The following is a 17,987-nucleotide window of genomic DNA, read 5'->3' as shown; positions in this document are numbered from 1 at the left end:
TTCCACTGCGCCCCATCGTCTTAGCGACCACCTAAACTCGACTGGAATCCAGGTTAACATTTAAGTGCTTTAACGTTTACAATGCACAATATTGTAAGCTTTTTCAACAACGAGCACATTATGCTGACTTCATTTTGAACACAGGACTATATTTGTATAAGTTTGAGAGTAAGGAAAAACAAACGCAGTTGAATTACCTTGGTCACAATGGATAATACATCTGGCAACTCACTATGGTGACCATCAGGGTTAGGGTTAGCAGACTGATCTTTCATACTAGAATGGACCAAAACAATTTTCAAAAAGAATTGTAATTTATTTTTAGATTCATACAACATGTACACAGTAATCTATGCTAGGTGTCTACATTTGTTGCTTCCAACAACTGAATGAAGTGAGTGCAATAGACTGTACAGAGTTTTGCCATCCCTTTATTTTTTTAAATTATATTTAGAACCTCACGGCATCATTGAAAGCATACAGTTGACGGACAATACAAAAACAAAAAAAACCTTAGAAAATACTTACCTAGTCCATTCCTGGATTGAGAGATTAAAAAACAAGATTTGCGGACAACTCCAACATCTAAACTGAAAATTAGGCCCTTTCCAATGAATTAAACCGCCATGGTCCAGCTTTGTCTAATCATCTTTACAAGCAATGTGTGACATCAAACAGGACAGCAGCCACTGAACATATTCCTCAATGGACCACAAAATTAATATAAGTTGGCATCTGGCGATGGAGGAAGAAGTATTCATCTAGACCATATTCCTCAAAACTTTAACATCTATTCATTGCAGTAATTTAATAACAGCTCAAGACAAAGACTAAAGAGCAGTTGAAATCTAAGTTTTACAATTGCATTTTAAAGCTGATGAAACTTAAATCAGTTACAATTTCCATGCCGAAACATTGTCCTTTTGAAACAACACTCTCAATCCATTTATAAATAGATCAACAAGTACTGACGGCTGGGCATTCTTTCCACAGGCTGCAGTTAGTCCTGCATGCACACCGAAAGGAGAAAACAAAACAAACAAAACAAAAAAAATCCATGAATCCAAGTAATGAAGGGGTAGCACGGCATTCACAATCCTCTCATGCTCACCAGATATACTGTGTTTTAGGACAAGAGTCTCAGATGAGGTGCCTGAAAGTCTCATGCTCCATCTGGCTCAGGAATGCAGATGTGTGATGAAACAACGGATGTGATGGGCGGGGAAATGTGTACATCTGTTGGCTCTTTTACAAAAGAGTCCGAGTATTAGTAAATGAGTGTGATGGAGACAATCAATGAAGGAGAGGGCTGGAGTGGACACTGACCTTTCCAAGCAAAGGGTTCTGATAATGGTAAAAAGAACAAAACAAAAAAAAAAGCGGGGGTGGGGGGGAAAATGTTTGGTGTCCAAGGAAAAGATTTCATTGTGCTTCCTGTTCAGGCATTCTCGCTGGTCTCTACGGAGTGGATTTTGACCAGGGGTTCTGGCTTTTTGCCATTGCTATAGTGCTCCCACATCTGCAGATAGAGCCTCTCCAGATCAGCTGTGTACTGCTTGGTGTTGAAAAGAGGGCTGCAGATTCGCTGCTTCCAAACACGTGCTCTAACCATCTTCAGGCTAAAAGGAGAAAGGAAAAAAATGGTCAGACTTCAGAGTTAAATGTTTTTCAAAAGGAGTCAGATCAAATTCTACTTACTATTCCATGTCAGAGCCCAGTTTGACTGCTATGTCCTCATAATCCTGACGACTCTGGGCTATTAGCTCCGGGCAGCCCAGACAGCGGAGTTGTGAGGCAGCAACGCGGGAGGCAAGGGTCTCACCTTTACAAAAAGGTTTTACAGAGGTTCTTATTATTGTTATTTTGTTGTCTTTATAGTGTCTTTTTTATCTATTTTTTAATTTCTTTTTCTCTTGCTAAAACTGCTGCTGGAATTTTCAATTTCCTTGCGGGAGTCATCTCAAAAGGATCAATAAAGAGAAGTCTAAGTCTACAATTAAAAGCAGCCTTGACTTGAAATCTGTTCTTCATTTACTAGTTATTTTATCACAAGAAATCAAACATTTTAATCTGTAAAATTGTTGCATTACATGTATTCAATTAGCAATCAAGTCCCTTGATACTCTAGTTCCCTTACCTGGCATGGTGACCATGGGTGTTCCAGCCCAGAGAACGTCCATGCCTGTGGTGTGACCATTGCACAGAGGTGTGTCGAGGCACACATCAGCCAGCTGGCCCCTTCTCACATGCTCCTCCTTGGGGGCCACAGGAGAAAATATGATGCGCGAGCCAGGCACACCCATGTTCTGGGCATACTGCTGGATGTTGGGCTCGCCGACAGCAGGGAAGCGAAGAAGCCACAGAACGCTGTTTGGCACACGCTTTAGGATCTGCAGGGAGAGGATAGCTTTAAAGCAGATTTTCCCCACAAAAGGAACACGCAAAGCAATTACATAACCAAGTCTATCCAACTTACATTAGCCCACATCTGAAGAGTGGGGGGGTCAATCTTGTAGAGCTGGTTAAAGTTGCAGTAAACAATTGAGTCCTCTGGGAGACCATACTGGGAGCGGGTTGTCACAACGATTGTGCGTGGCACCTCCTCCCCAGTGGCAGCTTTGTTGTTGATCTAATATGGTGGACAAAACAGTATGCTTAGAGGTGGAGTGGCCTCAAAGCTTTCACCCTGAAGAGTTATTATAAGGGACAGGTCTCGACCGTTTGATCAACTTGGATGGTACCGAGCTTACTGGTGATAACGTGTCGTTTGGGAAGCCAAGACACAACGGCATCATTTATTTTACAGCCAATCCATAGTGCCACCATTTCCCTCACCAACAGGTCTGTGCTTCCACCATAATTTCATGAATCCTCATACCTGTAAGGACCCAGTCTCAGAGACAACAACCTCTTTTGCTGAAAAGATCTGGAAAAGCAGCAACCTAAAGTAAATGGTTGCCCTTGCCCATTTCTGCATTTGTAGATGTTTTGTACCCATGATATACCTGGACATAGGACAAGTGGGGCCGAGTTTGACATACCTGTGTGGTGGCCAGGCCATTGCTGACAGTGAATCCATTGATTGTGACCTGGATTTGGCCTTGGTTGATCATGTTGATGATTGCTTCAGCTGCTGTGTTCATGGGGATTACGGGCATGGACAGAGCTCCATTTGTGTCCCCAGCAGCTTCCTGGTTGTTGTCACACTTCATCTGGTCAGAGAACAGTTTCAGATTGAATACTCCACTTTGGTTCAATGAATAATCAGTCAATGATATTTTTGACTGTGTGGTTCATTTTACATATATTAATGATTTCTTATGAACATAACCCAAAGACAGAAAGTGATTTGTTTGTTCGGCTGTTAGAACAATATAACAAACAAATGGTAAAATGATGCCATCTTGAGGTCCAAAATTTAACTACAACAATTTGGTTTGGAAATTCTCTTAACTCACCTTTATCACTTTCACATCTGGCAGACTGTCCAAATAGGCCTTCAGATCAATACCATTAAGCACGATGCGGTTGTCAAAGATGTGTCCATTAGATTTGAAATCAATCACAGCCTTTTTCTGTGGGCCAAAAATAGAAAAAATGTTATACACACCCTGATTATATTTTATATAGTGTTGTTCCTATTTATTTTGTTTTGAAAAACAAGACACACATAGAAACAAATAGCAAGAAAATGAGGATGGACAAACCTTGAGGTGAGGGAACATGTTGGCGTGGTCTCCAATAAAGAAAGTATGGGGCATGTAAGCCAGTTTTTCAGAATATTGTTCAGCTACTTCCAAAGGTGATGTCTCCTTGTCAGAGATGATGTAGTCCATGAAGGGAGCCCCACTTGTTCCGGGGTAACCCAGCCACATAGTCTGTTGAGATTAAAGATCAGATTAATGCAACTGTGAAGATGCATTCATTTATTTGCACAAGTGACGTTTACCCAGAGATACAAATCTGTGTCACCACTATCACAAATCACATGTAGCAATCACCTGAATGGGGGCAGGGCGGAGGGCAAACAGCTCATTTCGGGCTCCCTTGGTGTATCCATTCATGTTGACCAGAATGTGGACTCCATCCTGGTGAATGCGATCAGCTGCCTTGCCATTGCAAGGAATCTGAAGGAGAGGTACCAGACAGTTGAAGTGAAAATGGTTTTGTGAAGATATCCTTATGGTTAATAGACACTCTAAAACACACTAAATAGATAAATAGTGATGAAGAAGCAACTCTAGGTCAGTTACCTGTGAGAGGTCTGTGAAATGATGAGCCTCTGCTACCACTTTCACACGAAAGTTGGTACTATCATCGGGGCTCAGAGCATAGCAGAAAACCTTGAAGAAAAAGCAAGACTATTACAGTCAACCCTTGTATCATTTACAGACAAGACTATGCATTAGTAACATGCATTATATAGACTTGTCAGGTCAAGTTTTTAAATTCTAGGATAGAAAGATCCCCTACCTCAAATTTCTCAGGATTGTGCATTCCAGGAATGGACTGCATCAGATGAGAAGTAGGATGGTTGCCAAAGTCAGAGCTGACGTAGCCAACACGCAGACGTCCACCGCTGGCCTTCAGATCCTTCGGATGCTCAAAAGCAGGTTTGTGCAGTGCATTGATCTGTGGAATTAGCAATAGTGTGTAAGAATACAGCTACAGCAGGGTAGCCATGATAGTTACACACACTGCCAATAGTTATTAGGATTCCGCTGTATGCCTTTTACTCTCTAAACAGGCTGTTTACCTGCATGCAACCAAAGCCCACTCAAATGTGATTTGTCAATATATCTTTGACTGCAAGTGGACTACAGAAGGAAACCACAACACTTCTGATATCAATAAATTAATAAATTTGTACTAACCATAAACAACCACAAATTCATCTAAAACCATGTCCAACCTAAACCATATCCCCATCCCCGCAAGCAACCCATTCACCACCACCTTCCACCTCTTTTCTACAAAGATAAATATATCCAGTATCTCGCCCATCCCTTACCTTCCCCATATCCCTGCAGGCAGCCACTGCCATCACCAGCCACCTTCCACCCCCCCGCCCCCCAAAAATGAATTAAAGGTTACTTGCTTTGATCAGTGCGTGTACCTTGTCCAGGCAAAGGTTTCCGTGGCGTTCAGCAATGGCTTTGCGGAATCCGTGCGACAGTGGATACAGCATGCTGTGGTGTGGGTGCACTGAAGGCAAGCGGTTCTTATCCAGCTGGTCAGCCACAATGCTCACAAGCTTCTTCATCCGCTCATCATAATCTGTCCAGTCACACACAATCTGGGAGTGAGGAGAATGAGAGAAGTTAGAAAATGACCTTTTAATTCAACAAAAGTAAAACAAATGACTATTGTATGTACAGTAAATATTTGACAAATATATGTATTGCCATATGAACAAACCTGTAGGCAATGTGCCAAATTGCAGTAAGCATCAGGAAAGTCCGGCTTGAGTTTCAAGGCTGTGCGGTAAGATGCAATGGCCTCTGGGATGTTTCCAGAATCCTAATGGTGAAGAAAAAGTTTAGAATACAAAACCAAAATGCATGAAATTACAATATATGCAGTATAATGCAGTACATAGAACAGGTGGTAAGCCATATATGTGTTCATTATATGTATGCAACTCCAAAAAGGAATCAAAACACATTCTTTATAAAATTGCAATTACCCCTTTATCGGGCCAAAAGTTCATTATCAATTTAACTAGCATTAACCCATTAGGTAGTATACTGTTACAGACCAAATCAAAATGTTTATAGATAAGTACAAATATAACTTGAGTGTTATTGAGAGACACTTATTGCAATGTAATTGCTGTTAGAGCTGTTGGGTCACCCAGGCTACGTAAAGCCCTACAGCGATGTGGCACAATTCTGAACAAAATCAGTAATCATAACGGCAAACAATAAGGAAATAAGATCGAAAGTTAAAATTAAGAATAATTCCTCACCTTGTGGATAGAGGCCAAATTGCTGTGAGCGTCAGCAAAGGCAGGGTTGATCTGGATGGCACGGGTGTAGCATTGCAGCGCTCCCTGTACATCTTGCATTTCCTTCAGTGTATTGCCCATGTTTGAGTAGGCATCAGCAAATGTGGGGCTGATTCTAAAATCCAAACAGAAAAACAGTTTTAACGTGCATAACAACATTACTTAATTAGGCTATAGTAAGTCTTGTTTAAAAAAAAAAATAAAAAAAATAAAACTACCTTGATTTATGACCATTTATTTTAGAAAAGACTGCATGTAGAAAAAAATAAACCCCCCAGGTAAAACTGTACAGAACATGGAGCTTTTACATGTTCCCCAACTGATGAAATATCTAAGTGTTGTGGCATCATACCAATATTATAAGGTGCATTAAAAGGTTTTACTTAAACAGTTGTACAACAATACCTGGTAGCTGTAGCATAGGTTTACTAACCTGATGGCCTCCTTATAGTGCATAAGGGCCTCCTGGAGTTTTCCCTGTTGCTGTAGGACACTAGCAAGGTTAGAGTGGGCTGCTGCAAACTCCGGGAACACCTGACAAAAAACAGAAAGGGTTAGCAAGATTTGTTCAAGAAATGCCACGCTCATTTACCGCAATCATGATAGTCCTGTTAAACGGACATTTCCACAGCAGAAAATACCAGTTAACTCCTAAACTCACCTCCAGTGCTTTCCTATAGAGCTGGACGGCCTCCTCAATGTTGCCCTGCTCACGCTTGATATTGGCCAAGTTGTTAAGAGAGTCTGCATGTGTTGGACACAAACGCAAGGCTGTGTTGTAGCACTCTTCTGCTTCAGAGACCTGCGAAAGACATTGGCATTTTATAAGTTAAATTCAGTAAATGCTTACAAACTCAAAGATACCAAACAACTACACAAAAGGTTGGTATTTAAGATGGGCTTTACTGGGGACCCACAAAATGCTGCCTTACATTGCCTTTCTCCTTCAGGGCATTTGCTAAATTGCAGTAGGCATCAGGGAAGTGGGGCTGCAATTCAATAGCACGGCGGTAGGTGTCAATAGCCAGGTCAATGAGGCCTTGCTCGTAGTAGACACAGGCCAGGTTTCCATGGACAACCGCATGGTTGGGGCTAAGACTCAGGGCTCTTAGGTATCCAGCCACAGCTCTGGAAACATAAGACAAGATGGATACAAGGATGAGCCCAAGATCAATCTTTTGCATAACTCCAAATTGTAGTTAGTCCACTTGTAGATAGTCCACTTTCTTTTAAATTAACTTCTCACAAGCTATCAGCAGCGTAATTGAGGAATTGGTCACTTCTCACACCATTTTATAACTACTGAAGCACATTAAGTGTGTGTGTGTGTGTGTATATATATATATATATATATATATATATATATATATAAAAACAATTACAGCTATGACTGTGGTGTCAGTTATGAAGGTGGAATAAATCTGCCCTGCCTAGTTTTTGACTCATTTGAAATTCCACATAGGGTGTGGAAGGGCAGTGCTTTTAAAAGACAAAAGAGCAGACATTAATGTATGAAGGGAGTATCCTACTGTCTGCTACAGTTAACACACCCTTGCAAAGGTTGATTAAAAAGAGGAATAAAACAAAAAAAACTTTTGGAAATGGATCTTAATACATTAATTGAAGAAAATCCAGCCTTTTAAGGACACCAATTTTCTTCGTGGATGAATAATGTATTGTAAATAAATAAAGTTCTTAAAAAACAGGGGGCATGAGTATACACACCTCTATGTTAAATTCCCATAGAAACAGAGACATTTTTATTTTTAAATGCCAGTTATTTCATGGATCCATGCATCCTGATAACGTTCCCTTGGCCTTTGGAATTAAAATAACCCCATATCATCACATACCCTTCTTCATACATAGAGATAGGCATGGTGTTATTTCAGTTAGCTTAATAGCTGGTTTGATTTGCATCGAGAGATGATCGTACGGAACGTTCCCATGCCTATCTCTATGTATGGTGAAGTGTATGTGATGTTGTGGGGATATTTTAATTCCAAAGGCCAAGGGAACTTTGGTGCATAGTATCCTGGATCCGTGAAATAACTGGCCTTTAAAAACAAAAATCTGCCTGCTTCTATGAGAATTTAACATAGGGGTGTGTATACTTTTGCCCCCTGTATTTTAATGAAGAACGTTTATTTACAATACATTGTTCATTCACAAAGAAAATTGGTGTCCTTAAAAAGTAGGATTTACCTAAATTTCTTGAAGACATATTGATCAATTTCCAAAAGTTTTTATTATTATTTTTTTTTATTTCTCTTTTTAAATCAACTTCAGCATGGGTGTGTAAACTTATGCAAGCCACTGTATGTCATGATTTTGACTCACCTGTCAAAGATGCGGGCTTCCTTCAAAACATTTCCTAAATTGATGTATGCGTCAAGGAAGTTTGGGTCCAGAGTCACTGCCTAAAAATTGAAACCCAAGCTTAAAAACGTTGGACAACTTAATATACCAAGACAGAAAGTGGTAGAATTGAAAAATTATACAACTGACCTTTTCAAAATGGTGTATGGCCAGCCATATCTCTCCTTGGGCATTGAACACACAGCCCAGGTTGCTCCAAGCCACTGCAAAGTTAGGCTGAGTCTCAATGGCTTTCAGGTAACAAGCCTTCGATGGGTTCAAAATGAAAAACCATAGGAAAGGAGGAGAATAGGTAGAATGGGAGAGGTATAGCGTGTAGAGGGGAGGACAGGGGTTTGTAAAATAAAAACAAATAGAAGATTGAGAATAAAAGTAAGAAAAAACAAAAAGGGCAGAGAAATCAAAATTAGTGACTATTCTCCATCACGGCAAAAAGTGAGTCTGCAGCATGGGCTCGCGTGCGCACAAGTCTGCCGCGCTAAGCTGCTTTGCTTTTTCCTACGCTGCGCGGATCCAACCAACACCCACACGTATGCCCTCATCCTTCAGTTATGACCACATTCAAGCCAAATGTAGTGGTCCCCACATCAGGTACAGTCTGCTGATCTCTTAGAATTCCACACACACCAATTAGTTATAACCCAAAGAACTAAATAGGATATTAAAATGTAAAAATCGATTTTATGTGGGCATATCTTACAACCTAGGATGCTTGACAGTTCGTGCAAGTGATGGTCCCTGTAATGCGTGCGCAACAAACGCGAGCGTGTGGTGTGTGTCTACTGCCACCACCACAATGCTCCATATAATGCTGTTCGCGTGACCATGCTCCTGGCAATGGTCATTCATTCATTCATTCCGCTGCTGCGCTCGCTGAATGGCCAGGTAAGACAGCTGCAGACCAACAACCCCTTGCAGGTCACCTGAAACACCAGACCGGCACACACTCAGCACCCATAAAGTATCTCAGAATAAAGGAAGGATTGAGGGCTCATCCCATGGCTACAATGGGATTTTAGGAAAGGGGCATTTGGAAATAAACAGCCAATATGCAACAAGCCACTTTTAATTTGAATTAGCCAAACGGTTTTACTTCACATGAGGAAATAAGGTTTTTTTGTTTTTCAAAAGCCAATGATGTCTGAGATTTAGGGGCATTCGGGAGCGAGGCTGGTTGTGAGTGGGGAGAGGTCCGCAAGCAACAGGCCAAAGGGAGAGAGGGGGTGTGGGTCGCATGCTTGCGCTTTCCGCTTGGAGGATATCGCTGCGCAGCCCCTGCGCTACTGCAGACTCACAGCGCTTTATCTGCATCATCAGAACGCTGCAACTCCAAATAAAGAAGGAAAAACAAAACAGGAAAAATAAACAACATGTAAGAGTTAGAGGGTTCTTACTTGATTTTTCACGATTATTGCTTCCAAATCCTAGTTTCTTTTTACTTAATACAGAATTGGGTAATTAGTATAGCATATTGTCAGAAATGCTTACTGTAATTTATTTTGCTACTTTTTTTCTTTTGCTCTTCAAAGGCAGCCACAAGACAGAGGAGCATGAAGTGAGGTGGTTTTTCTTTTGTTGTCAGTTACAAACCCGTTACCATATTTTTGGACTGTGTCAGAGTGGCGGCCGCAGCTGGCTGGAAGAAGAGGACTGAGGCTGCCCTAGTGTTCCTTTCCTCCAGGCACCTACGCAGGAATAGTGTCACCCACCTGAAACCTTCTAAATAACAATATCAGTTGTGGAAAAACCAAAAGAGACAAAATCAGAAAACAAGATCGTTAGTAAAAGTCTTTAAACAATACATTCTTTTTTTAAATATGGAAATAAAACAGGTTCTTCCAAAATCACAACATAGGCTATGCTTCATTCATGCAATGAATGTTTCATTTCAAAGAAAAAAAATGCTTTTAGGGTGACTGGGAGGGAAGAAAGGCTTTGATATGTTCAGTTTATCAGTAAAATATGGGTTTAGGTCAGTTTCCAGCTGTCCATCAATTCAGTTTTCATATCAAACTACAGGAGGGCAGTTACTGGCTTGATCTTGGCCAAATGAACTGATCCCATTTTGTTGGGAATAGTATTACATATTCGAAGGAAAAGGGAAGAAGTATTAATCATTTTCTTTTGATCTTTTAGCATTTTCATGAAATATTTTCAAATCTTGTATTTCTTTATCCTGGCCTGCTTTCTTGAATCCTGGCCAATGGGTGGGGAGAAAAGTCTGTGGTGTAATTATTGGTATCTAGAAGCCTCCGAAAGCTCTGAAATAAAGAAGTCATCGCTGTTGCTGCGCGGGCCTGTCTTTCTAACCCAGCATCTGGCGCAGGTGGTGGAGTACAGATTGTGAGCTGTCTGCCTGACAACACTGGAACCATTTTTAAGGCACTTGAGAATGAGCTCTCTTAAACCCACAAAGTTTAACACACTATTCAACAGCAGTGGATATCAGAATAAATAGCCAGCTGGGTACAACTTTCATTATCAACCATAGTCAAAAAGAAGAACTCATGCATGTGTGCATGAAAAGCACAGTTGGGATGTGCTTCAGCACTGAACGGGCATAGGGTCAGGAAGGCAGCTCTCAGCGAGCCTACTCCACCAATCCTTAGCAAGCGCGCGGGGGGTGGAGCGACAGAGCAGGGGAGCTTGTGACTCCCTGATGCTCCTCCCCACTCCTTTACCCCCCTCTAGCACGAAATAAGATGGCCTGTAACCACTGAGACTACTCCATATCTCCAGATTTGACCCAACCCTGGGAGCCCCGTTATGTGATCTTTAATGACAAGGGGAGTGTAACCCACACTGGCAGCAACTGTACTGACAGCATGCAGAGACCAAAAGCTTGATTTTGGACACTTGATAAATATCGGAGTGTAGTGGTTAGGTTAGAAACCATCTTATCTTTTGCACTGCAAAAATAAACTAGCTTCTCATCAGTTCATATATTCTTCAAAGACCGAGCCAGCATTTTCCCTCCAAAATCTATATGAAAATGCATGGGCTGAGGTTCAAAATTGACAATATAGATCAAATGTTTGGATTTAAAAAATTCCAGCCTTTCTTCCTGAAAGGGGCTGACCTCTGGTAAAAGGTTGGGGTAAAGCAAAAGGACAAAAGGTGATACAAATACTATACTGAAAAAAAAAAGATGAAACTGTCTAAAAAGTAATTAAAAGAAAGTCTGTGTACATGGATTAGTTTTAAAATTACAGAAAAATGGGTTGCCTCATACGGGTGTTGATTAATTGCAGTCCAATAACTTCAAAGGTCTTTAAAAAGTTAGGGGGTAGAAGCTTCCTGCAACTCTGAGACATGAGAAAAAGCTACCATGTCCGGTCCTTCACTTGGCCGAGAGGGTTGTAGGAATGGACTTAATTTGGCTTAAAATATCAAAGGGGGGAAAGGAACAATATCTATGGCCTTAGTGGGAGGGCAAAACAAAAGTACATGTACAAAAAAAAAAAAGAAAAAAAATCTACAACGAAAATACAAACAAATATACAAATGCCAACGCGCTGTAACATACCTTAGCCTCTTCCAAACGCCCAAGGGCTTTAAGCAAGTTGCCCAAGTCACTACGCACACAATAAAGATCCTGGCGGGAAAAACAACAACAAACATTTTAATTTTACTGCTACAATAAAACACAGATCAATGTGTTGACAACAAAAATGAAGCAAATAGAATTTGCTGTCAAATTAAAGAGTAACTTAGCATGGCCAGGTTGGCTCAGTGGTAGAGCGGGCACACATGTACCGAGAGGTTTATGCCTCAATGCAGAGGTCCAGGGTTTGAATCTAAACTTAACTTTTTACCTTGCTTAAGTAAAATACACTGGAATTTTCCGAGCACACCCAACTACACATGCCAGAGATCAGAGGTGAAACAGACTTGCCAGAACCAAAGAGCAGCCAAACACCGCTTTTCAACCTAGTGTTAAGTCACTCTTTAAGGATTTCAACAAATGGCATGTCACTTACAGGGTTGTACTGTAATGCCGACACATAAGCCTGCACTGCTCCCTCCATGTCCCCTGCAGCCACCAAAGCAGCAGCCAAGTTGATGTATCCATCAATAAAATCTGGTTTCAGTCTCAGAGCATGGCGATAATGCTCTATGGCCTCCTGCAGTTGTCCACGCTCCTTGTAGACGTTCCCCAGGTTGGAGTAGGCCTCCGCCAACATTGGGTTCTGTTTGATGGCCAAGGTGCTGAAGTGAGCAGACCTGTAGGGCCAAAACGGGTACAAAATGGTCACAAACCTGAAGGAAGTGGCTGACAGTGTTGGAACATTGCCTCGTGTAGAGGAAGCCGCATGGTGTGAGTGGCGAAAATGAGAAACTTGTTTTAGGCAAAGAGGTAAAAAATTAAATAGCACATTAAGATTAATATCCTTAAAATGTAGAAAACATTAATACATGACACAATATAACACACATTTCACCAATTTCAGAATCCATGATCTGAGTGTCCATAATGCAAAGTCATCATGCTGGCAGTATACTCCACAGTACTGTACACAGACAAGTGGTGCATATATAATGAAGAATATGCACCATTTTTTGCTTTGATGGTCAGTGCCCATGCTTTACTAGCTACTTTGAATATTTTTACTTAATGAACAATGTATGATCCCCAACCAAACTCATTATTTAGTAAATTATTAAAGCTTATCAAGTAATCATTTCAGATTTGTCTGCACATTTTCTTTCTTAATCCTTTTTTTTCTTCTTTATTTTACAGTAGTAGGATACTAAATTGAAATTACAATTGAAACCAAGTTGAAATGACTTTTAGAGTATACTGCTGACATTGCAAGAAAAGAGTAAACAAGATTGAAAACTTAAACCTGTAACTTAGAAGACCCAAAACCATCACCATGGCACCTGCAAAGCAAGGGTATGTCCACCACCAGAGTAACACCACGGTGTTAGAATTATGAGGGGGACAGAGTGAGACCATATTAAACTGAGCAACAGGATTTCCAGAAGACTGCTCAGTTGTTGCACTTGACTCCCCAGAACCGCTGTGTGCGCAGTGAAAGTCACAGCTGACCCATTATTCTGTGCTACTTCCACGCCACATGCTCAGTGTGCGTTGCAAACCCCCCCACCTCACCTGTCGAGTCTTCGGCACTGGAAGTGGATGGAGGACAGGAGCAGCAGCACGCCAGTGTTATCAGGCTCCTGTCTCCATAGCTGCATGCAGTGTCGCTCAGCTGCCTCAAAGTCCCCGGACTGATACTCCCGGTGCGCCAGCTCGGCCAACCCTTGGAAGGAAAGCATACGTTTTGTCGGTTCTGGAGCACCAACACATCCCAAGGAGGGGGAAACAACATGTTAGAGGTGATGGAAGAAATGAAAGCAGACAAATGAAAACAAAAAGCAAATAAAAGCGACAAAGCTAATGTGGTCAATGACAAATAACCGATTTTAATTTCAACTCAACAGAAAACAAAAGCGCATAGATTAATCACGACTAATCTGTGGGAATTTTACATTCCGATTTTAACTGTTGGGGTCCTGATTGGATAAAAAAAAAAAAAAATCTCTGGTCAAAAAAAAGGTTTTTACTGTTTTTTTTAAATATGGTAAAAATGTAAGCATGTTTTAGAATTGCATTGCTCACATAAGAGCAGAACTGTATGCGTAAATGTTTTAGCGTGAGAATGATTTTAAAACAAGACCCCTTAGCTAAAAGACCTCTACTAAGATTGAATAAATTCCAAATAAATGTAGAGTTGTAGTGTTCCATGTTTCTGGCACAGTTTAGATTAGGGCGGCACAGTTATATTGCAAATTTATCAAAAGAGCAATATTGACTAGTGCAATATCTAAATCGCAGGAGGGCCCAATATTTGTTAAAGGCAAAATATGTCAAACTAGTCTTAGTAAAGTTTTGTGGTGCTGCAGAGTTGTTGCAGTCTAAAAATCCTATCTTAGAGACTAAAGAAAGGATCTTTGTTTACTACAAATCCTTGCAAAAATCCCAATATAATCTTTTTCAATTGTAACATTTATAAGTTAAAATAATAATGATACAATAATGATCTCCAACATTGTGAATTATATCGCAATGTTTGAGAAAACAATTGCAATTAGATATTTTCATCATATAGCGCAGCCCTAGTTTAGATTACTGATGGACCAAAAAGATAAATGAGATGCTATTTTACGTTCAACTGAATAAACCAGGGTTTCCACCCACAAAGTACGAAAAAGTAATAAAAGATTTGGCAACAAAATAAATGCATGAGATGAAAAACAAAACAGGGAGGGGGATGATACAATGGCAGAAATTCAAGGGACATTTTGGATTTCACATTTTAATAGATGAATCAAAAGCTTGACAGTACGGTCAAGTCATATTTTAAAAAAACCATACAGCCTTATAGGTTCTGAACACCCACTTAGGTATTTTCCATTGTGGGTTTGGACTGTGAAAGTGCGTATAGACTGTTTGATTGACATCTTCCTCCTGTAAGCTTTGTTTTGCCTGAAAGTGCAGGGCAAATTACACCTTTATTCTTATTGGTAGATAAAGATTTGTGATCCATCAAAGTTCTGTCCCACCTTCAATCTATGCAAATAACACCTGCGTGGTTGTTCAGAGGCTTTAACATAGCAGATAATGTGGGGTTGTAAATATTGATGATATGATTCACATTTTATCAAAACGCTCTTGGCCAAAATAGGAGAAACCATGACCTACAGTGTCACTTGCTGCTGCTAAGTGTGTGGAAGGGGAGGACTGGTTTGAAGAAATTCCAACTGGTGTACAGTGGATACACAAGCCTGCAAACGGATGCCATAAAGCCAGAGCATACACTAAGTTCGCAGTAGATCAAGTGTCCTTAGCAATAATGAAGGGTGGATGGATGATTACATAAAGCGCCCTGGCATTATGCACGGATCCACAGTCAGGCAGAGTGCTGTTAAAGACCACAATCAGACCCATTGAGCACCATTAGGATAACAAAACAAAACAGTAATTAACAGTGTGCATCTGTGTAAAACACCGATGTCTGTACAGGTATTTTTAACAGCAGACCGCTGTAGAGCCTTGGCAGGGTCGCTTGCCATCAGAGTAACAGTAATATAACGCTACAGCTGGGAAGTCGTGATGTCTTCTGTTCTTCTTTCTCAGTAGGAAATGTCCCCAGAAGTCGAACATCTCACTCGAAACTCGGGAGAACCGAACCAACCCAGACCTAACAACCCAACATGGCTGCTACAGGCATCAAGCGTGTATAAATGTACCGTTTTGGCTCTTGAGTATTATTTTGTCTCATTAAACCAGCAGTAAACACTGTGGGCCCGTTGCTACGGTGTTTGCACGTGTAAAACACCACATAATGCATCGTTTCCAGGGGTTTTGCTAACAATGGCTAACCTGGCTAAAGTCCCCCTACCCGTTTTTCCGACTCTTAACTGGAACGCGATCTATTCGGGTGTGACCGAGGTAAAGGGAACGCAGAATCAGGCCCAAAGATGGTGACATTTTTAACAGAGGAAGCCATTTTCTCTGCTCACTCAGTGAGCAACACAATACAACGACAGTTAGCCACATGCTCCGGCTAGCTGCGCGTTAACAAACGTTAGCTACACTGCAAACCAACATTATGCAAAATCCTTTTCAAAAAACGTTACATACAGGTGTGTGGTTCAGTTTAACGTTAATACAACGTGTATACACTTGCCCGTAATCGTGAAATTGTCACTCGTAAACTATTTTAAGAGATCCATTAACGCTAGCTGAGTTGCAACCAGCTACCAAAAAAAACGTTAGCTATGCTTAGTAACCCGAGACTGAAGCAAGGATAGGCAGAAACTGGGCCTACGTTGCAAATATCACCGTGTTTAACACTTTAGTTAAGCGTTAAATGCTTATTAATGTAATTCAGGTTACTCAAAACATTAAATTGCTGAAAGCCTATTAACTTTACATTTGCTCCACTCATTTTAATCAACGCTAGCTAGCTAGCTACATGCGATCGAGCTGGCGGCTAGCAAGTCATGTTAGCTAACGTTGATTAAAATGAGTGGATCAAATGTAAAGTTAATAGGCTTTCAGCAATTTAATGTTTTGAGTAACCTGAATTACGTTAATACGCATTTGAGCTAGCTAGCTAATGTTGTAACATGACATTAACAAGTCTGCACAGCTTACTTTCCATGTAACGTTGGCTAAATAAAATCAACCAACCTGTGCTGTCAGCCACGTTTCCCACTGAGGTCGCCATCTCCTCAGTCTTCGTGTCTTGCACTGTGGTCGTCAACGTGTCTTCTGGTAGACTACAGTTTCAGAGAAAAAACGTGCCACGAGCAGTATTTGACTAGCAAACACGTTGCCAGGCAAGCTAAGTAAAGTCAATTTAACTAGCTAACGCCACCCTAATCTTTGATTTTCCCGTACAGTGCTTCATAAAGATCTAGCAGTAATCCATGTATAACATCAGTTTAGCTGGTTACCCAACTTATCTCACTGCAATCTCTAACACCTAGATTTTATTTTGCATTAAATGTGCCGTTGCTTATAGATCAGACTGGCTTCTCTTCACAACAAAGCTGCTTTGGAACATAAAATGGCGAAATGGGTGGAACTCATTTTTTAGAGAAACTAGATCCGCACATCGCCATTACGAGGAAACACGAATGGAACATTTTAATAAATCTCTTATTAGTAAATAATAATTCTTAGGATTCAGGGTTGAATTATTGTCTACTAACTGTGCGTTATACGTTTCATCGTGGGAAATAAACCGATTACAAATTATATTGCGCGGAAGAACACCTTGGTGCAGTGAGACAGAGTGCAAGTGATTTGATATGCTTCAAAGAGTCATGGGATTACTTTTTCGTCGGTGACAGCATGGAAAGAAGTCTATGTCTGAAATGAAATGTCAAAGTCTGTAGTCAGTAAGGTAAAAGATTGAATGAATAATTTAGGATAGCTAATCATAAGATTCATTAATGAATTGGTTAAAGCACTAAAGTAAATGCGGCGTGGAGGCCATTGTAGACCTGCATGTAGAAATCAGAAAAGGGTCAATTGCCAAATAAATTACACTTCCAAGGAAATTGCCTTGGTGGTTGGTGCGTACATATTGGACATTAATATGATATAAATACAAAAACAAATATATACAAATAACCTGTTTAACATAAGAAAAATTATGCTGAATAGATTGAGTGCATAATGTGCAAAAAAATATATATTAGGCCTATGTGCAATGGACAGGTGTAGTAGTCCAGGATGTAGGTGAAGGTCCAACACTTTAATGTCTGCTAGTTTACACCAAAACAAGCAGGTAGCTTCGTGGTTGTAGTTGAGTAACTAATCCTGCTCTGGGAATTAGAAACAGCCCAAGCAATGCAAGACAGTAGGCTAGTGAAGGTTACCAAGGCAAAATATCTTATAGCGAATGCTGTTTGTGTTGCGACAGCCTTGAACCAAACCAAACAGGGACAAATTCATCAATTTAACTCCTACATATTGCATTTTATGCATATTATCACTGTGTTGTTTGGTGTTACACATTGTGCTATCCCAGTGTCCAGGGGCAATCTGTATTTTCAATTAAATGATTTAGCCATATAATGA

At 40.6% G+C, this 17,987-nt stretch overlaps 1 protein-coding gene across 4 annotated transcripts; it reads right to left on the bottom strand.

The window, feature by feature from the left end:
- Window positions 1–413: 413 nt before the first annotated feature.
- Window positions 414–16,969, bottom strand: LOC116696423 (UDP-N-acetylglucosamine--peptide N-acetylglucosaminyltransferase 110 kDa subunit). Of its 4 annotated transcripts, none has more exons than XM_032527416.1 (22): window positions 16,590–16,969; window positions 13,503–13,683; window positions 12,367–12,610; window positions 11,913–11,981; window positions 8,516–8,632; window positions 8,348–8,427; window positions 6,940–7,135; window positions 6,669–6,809; window positions 6,441–6,541; window positions 5,969–6,122; window positions 5,419–5,520; window positions 5,099–5,296; window positions 4,474–4,632; window positions 4,254–4,343; window positions 4,002–4,127; window positions 3,708–3,878; window positions 3,459–3,575; window positions 3,042–3,212; window positions 2,477–2,629; window positions 2,138–2,390; window positions 1,699–1,822; window positions 414–1,619 (listed from the first exon to the last, which is right to left on the bottom strand). In XM_032527416.1, exons 1-22 carry the CDS (start codon window positions 16,624–16,626, stop codon window positions 1,439–1,441), a joined length of 3,165 nt encoding a protein of 1,054 aa, XP_032383307.1. In that variant the 5' UTR covers window positions 16,627–16,969; the 3' UTR covers window positions 414–1,438. The 4 variants fall into 4 exon arrangements, with proteins under 4 accessions (XP_032383307.1, XP_032383308.1, XP_032383309.1 ...); XM_032527417.1 differs by having other exon boundaries at window positions 5,117–5,296; XM_032527418.1 differs by having other exon boundaries at window positions 13,503–13,653; window positions 16,590–16,968.
- Between the last annotated feature and the right edge of the window lie 1,018 nt (window positions 16,970–17,987).

Source organism: Etheostoma spectabile, chromosome 10 (genome assembly GCF_008692095.1).
Source record: "Etheostoma spectabile isolate EspeVRDwgs_2016 chromosome 10, UIUC_Espe_1.0, whole genome shotgun sequence".
Lineage (NCBI taxonomy): Eukaryota > Metazoa > Chordata > Actinopteri > Perciformes > Percidae > Etheostoma > Etheostoma spectabile.
This window is presented reverse-complemented; position numbering and strand designations above follow the sequence as displayed.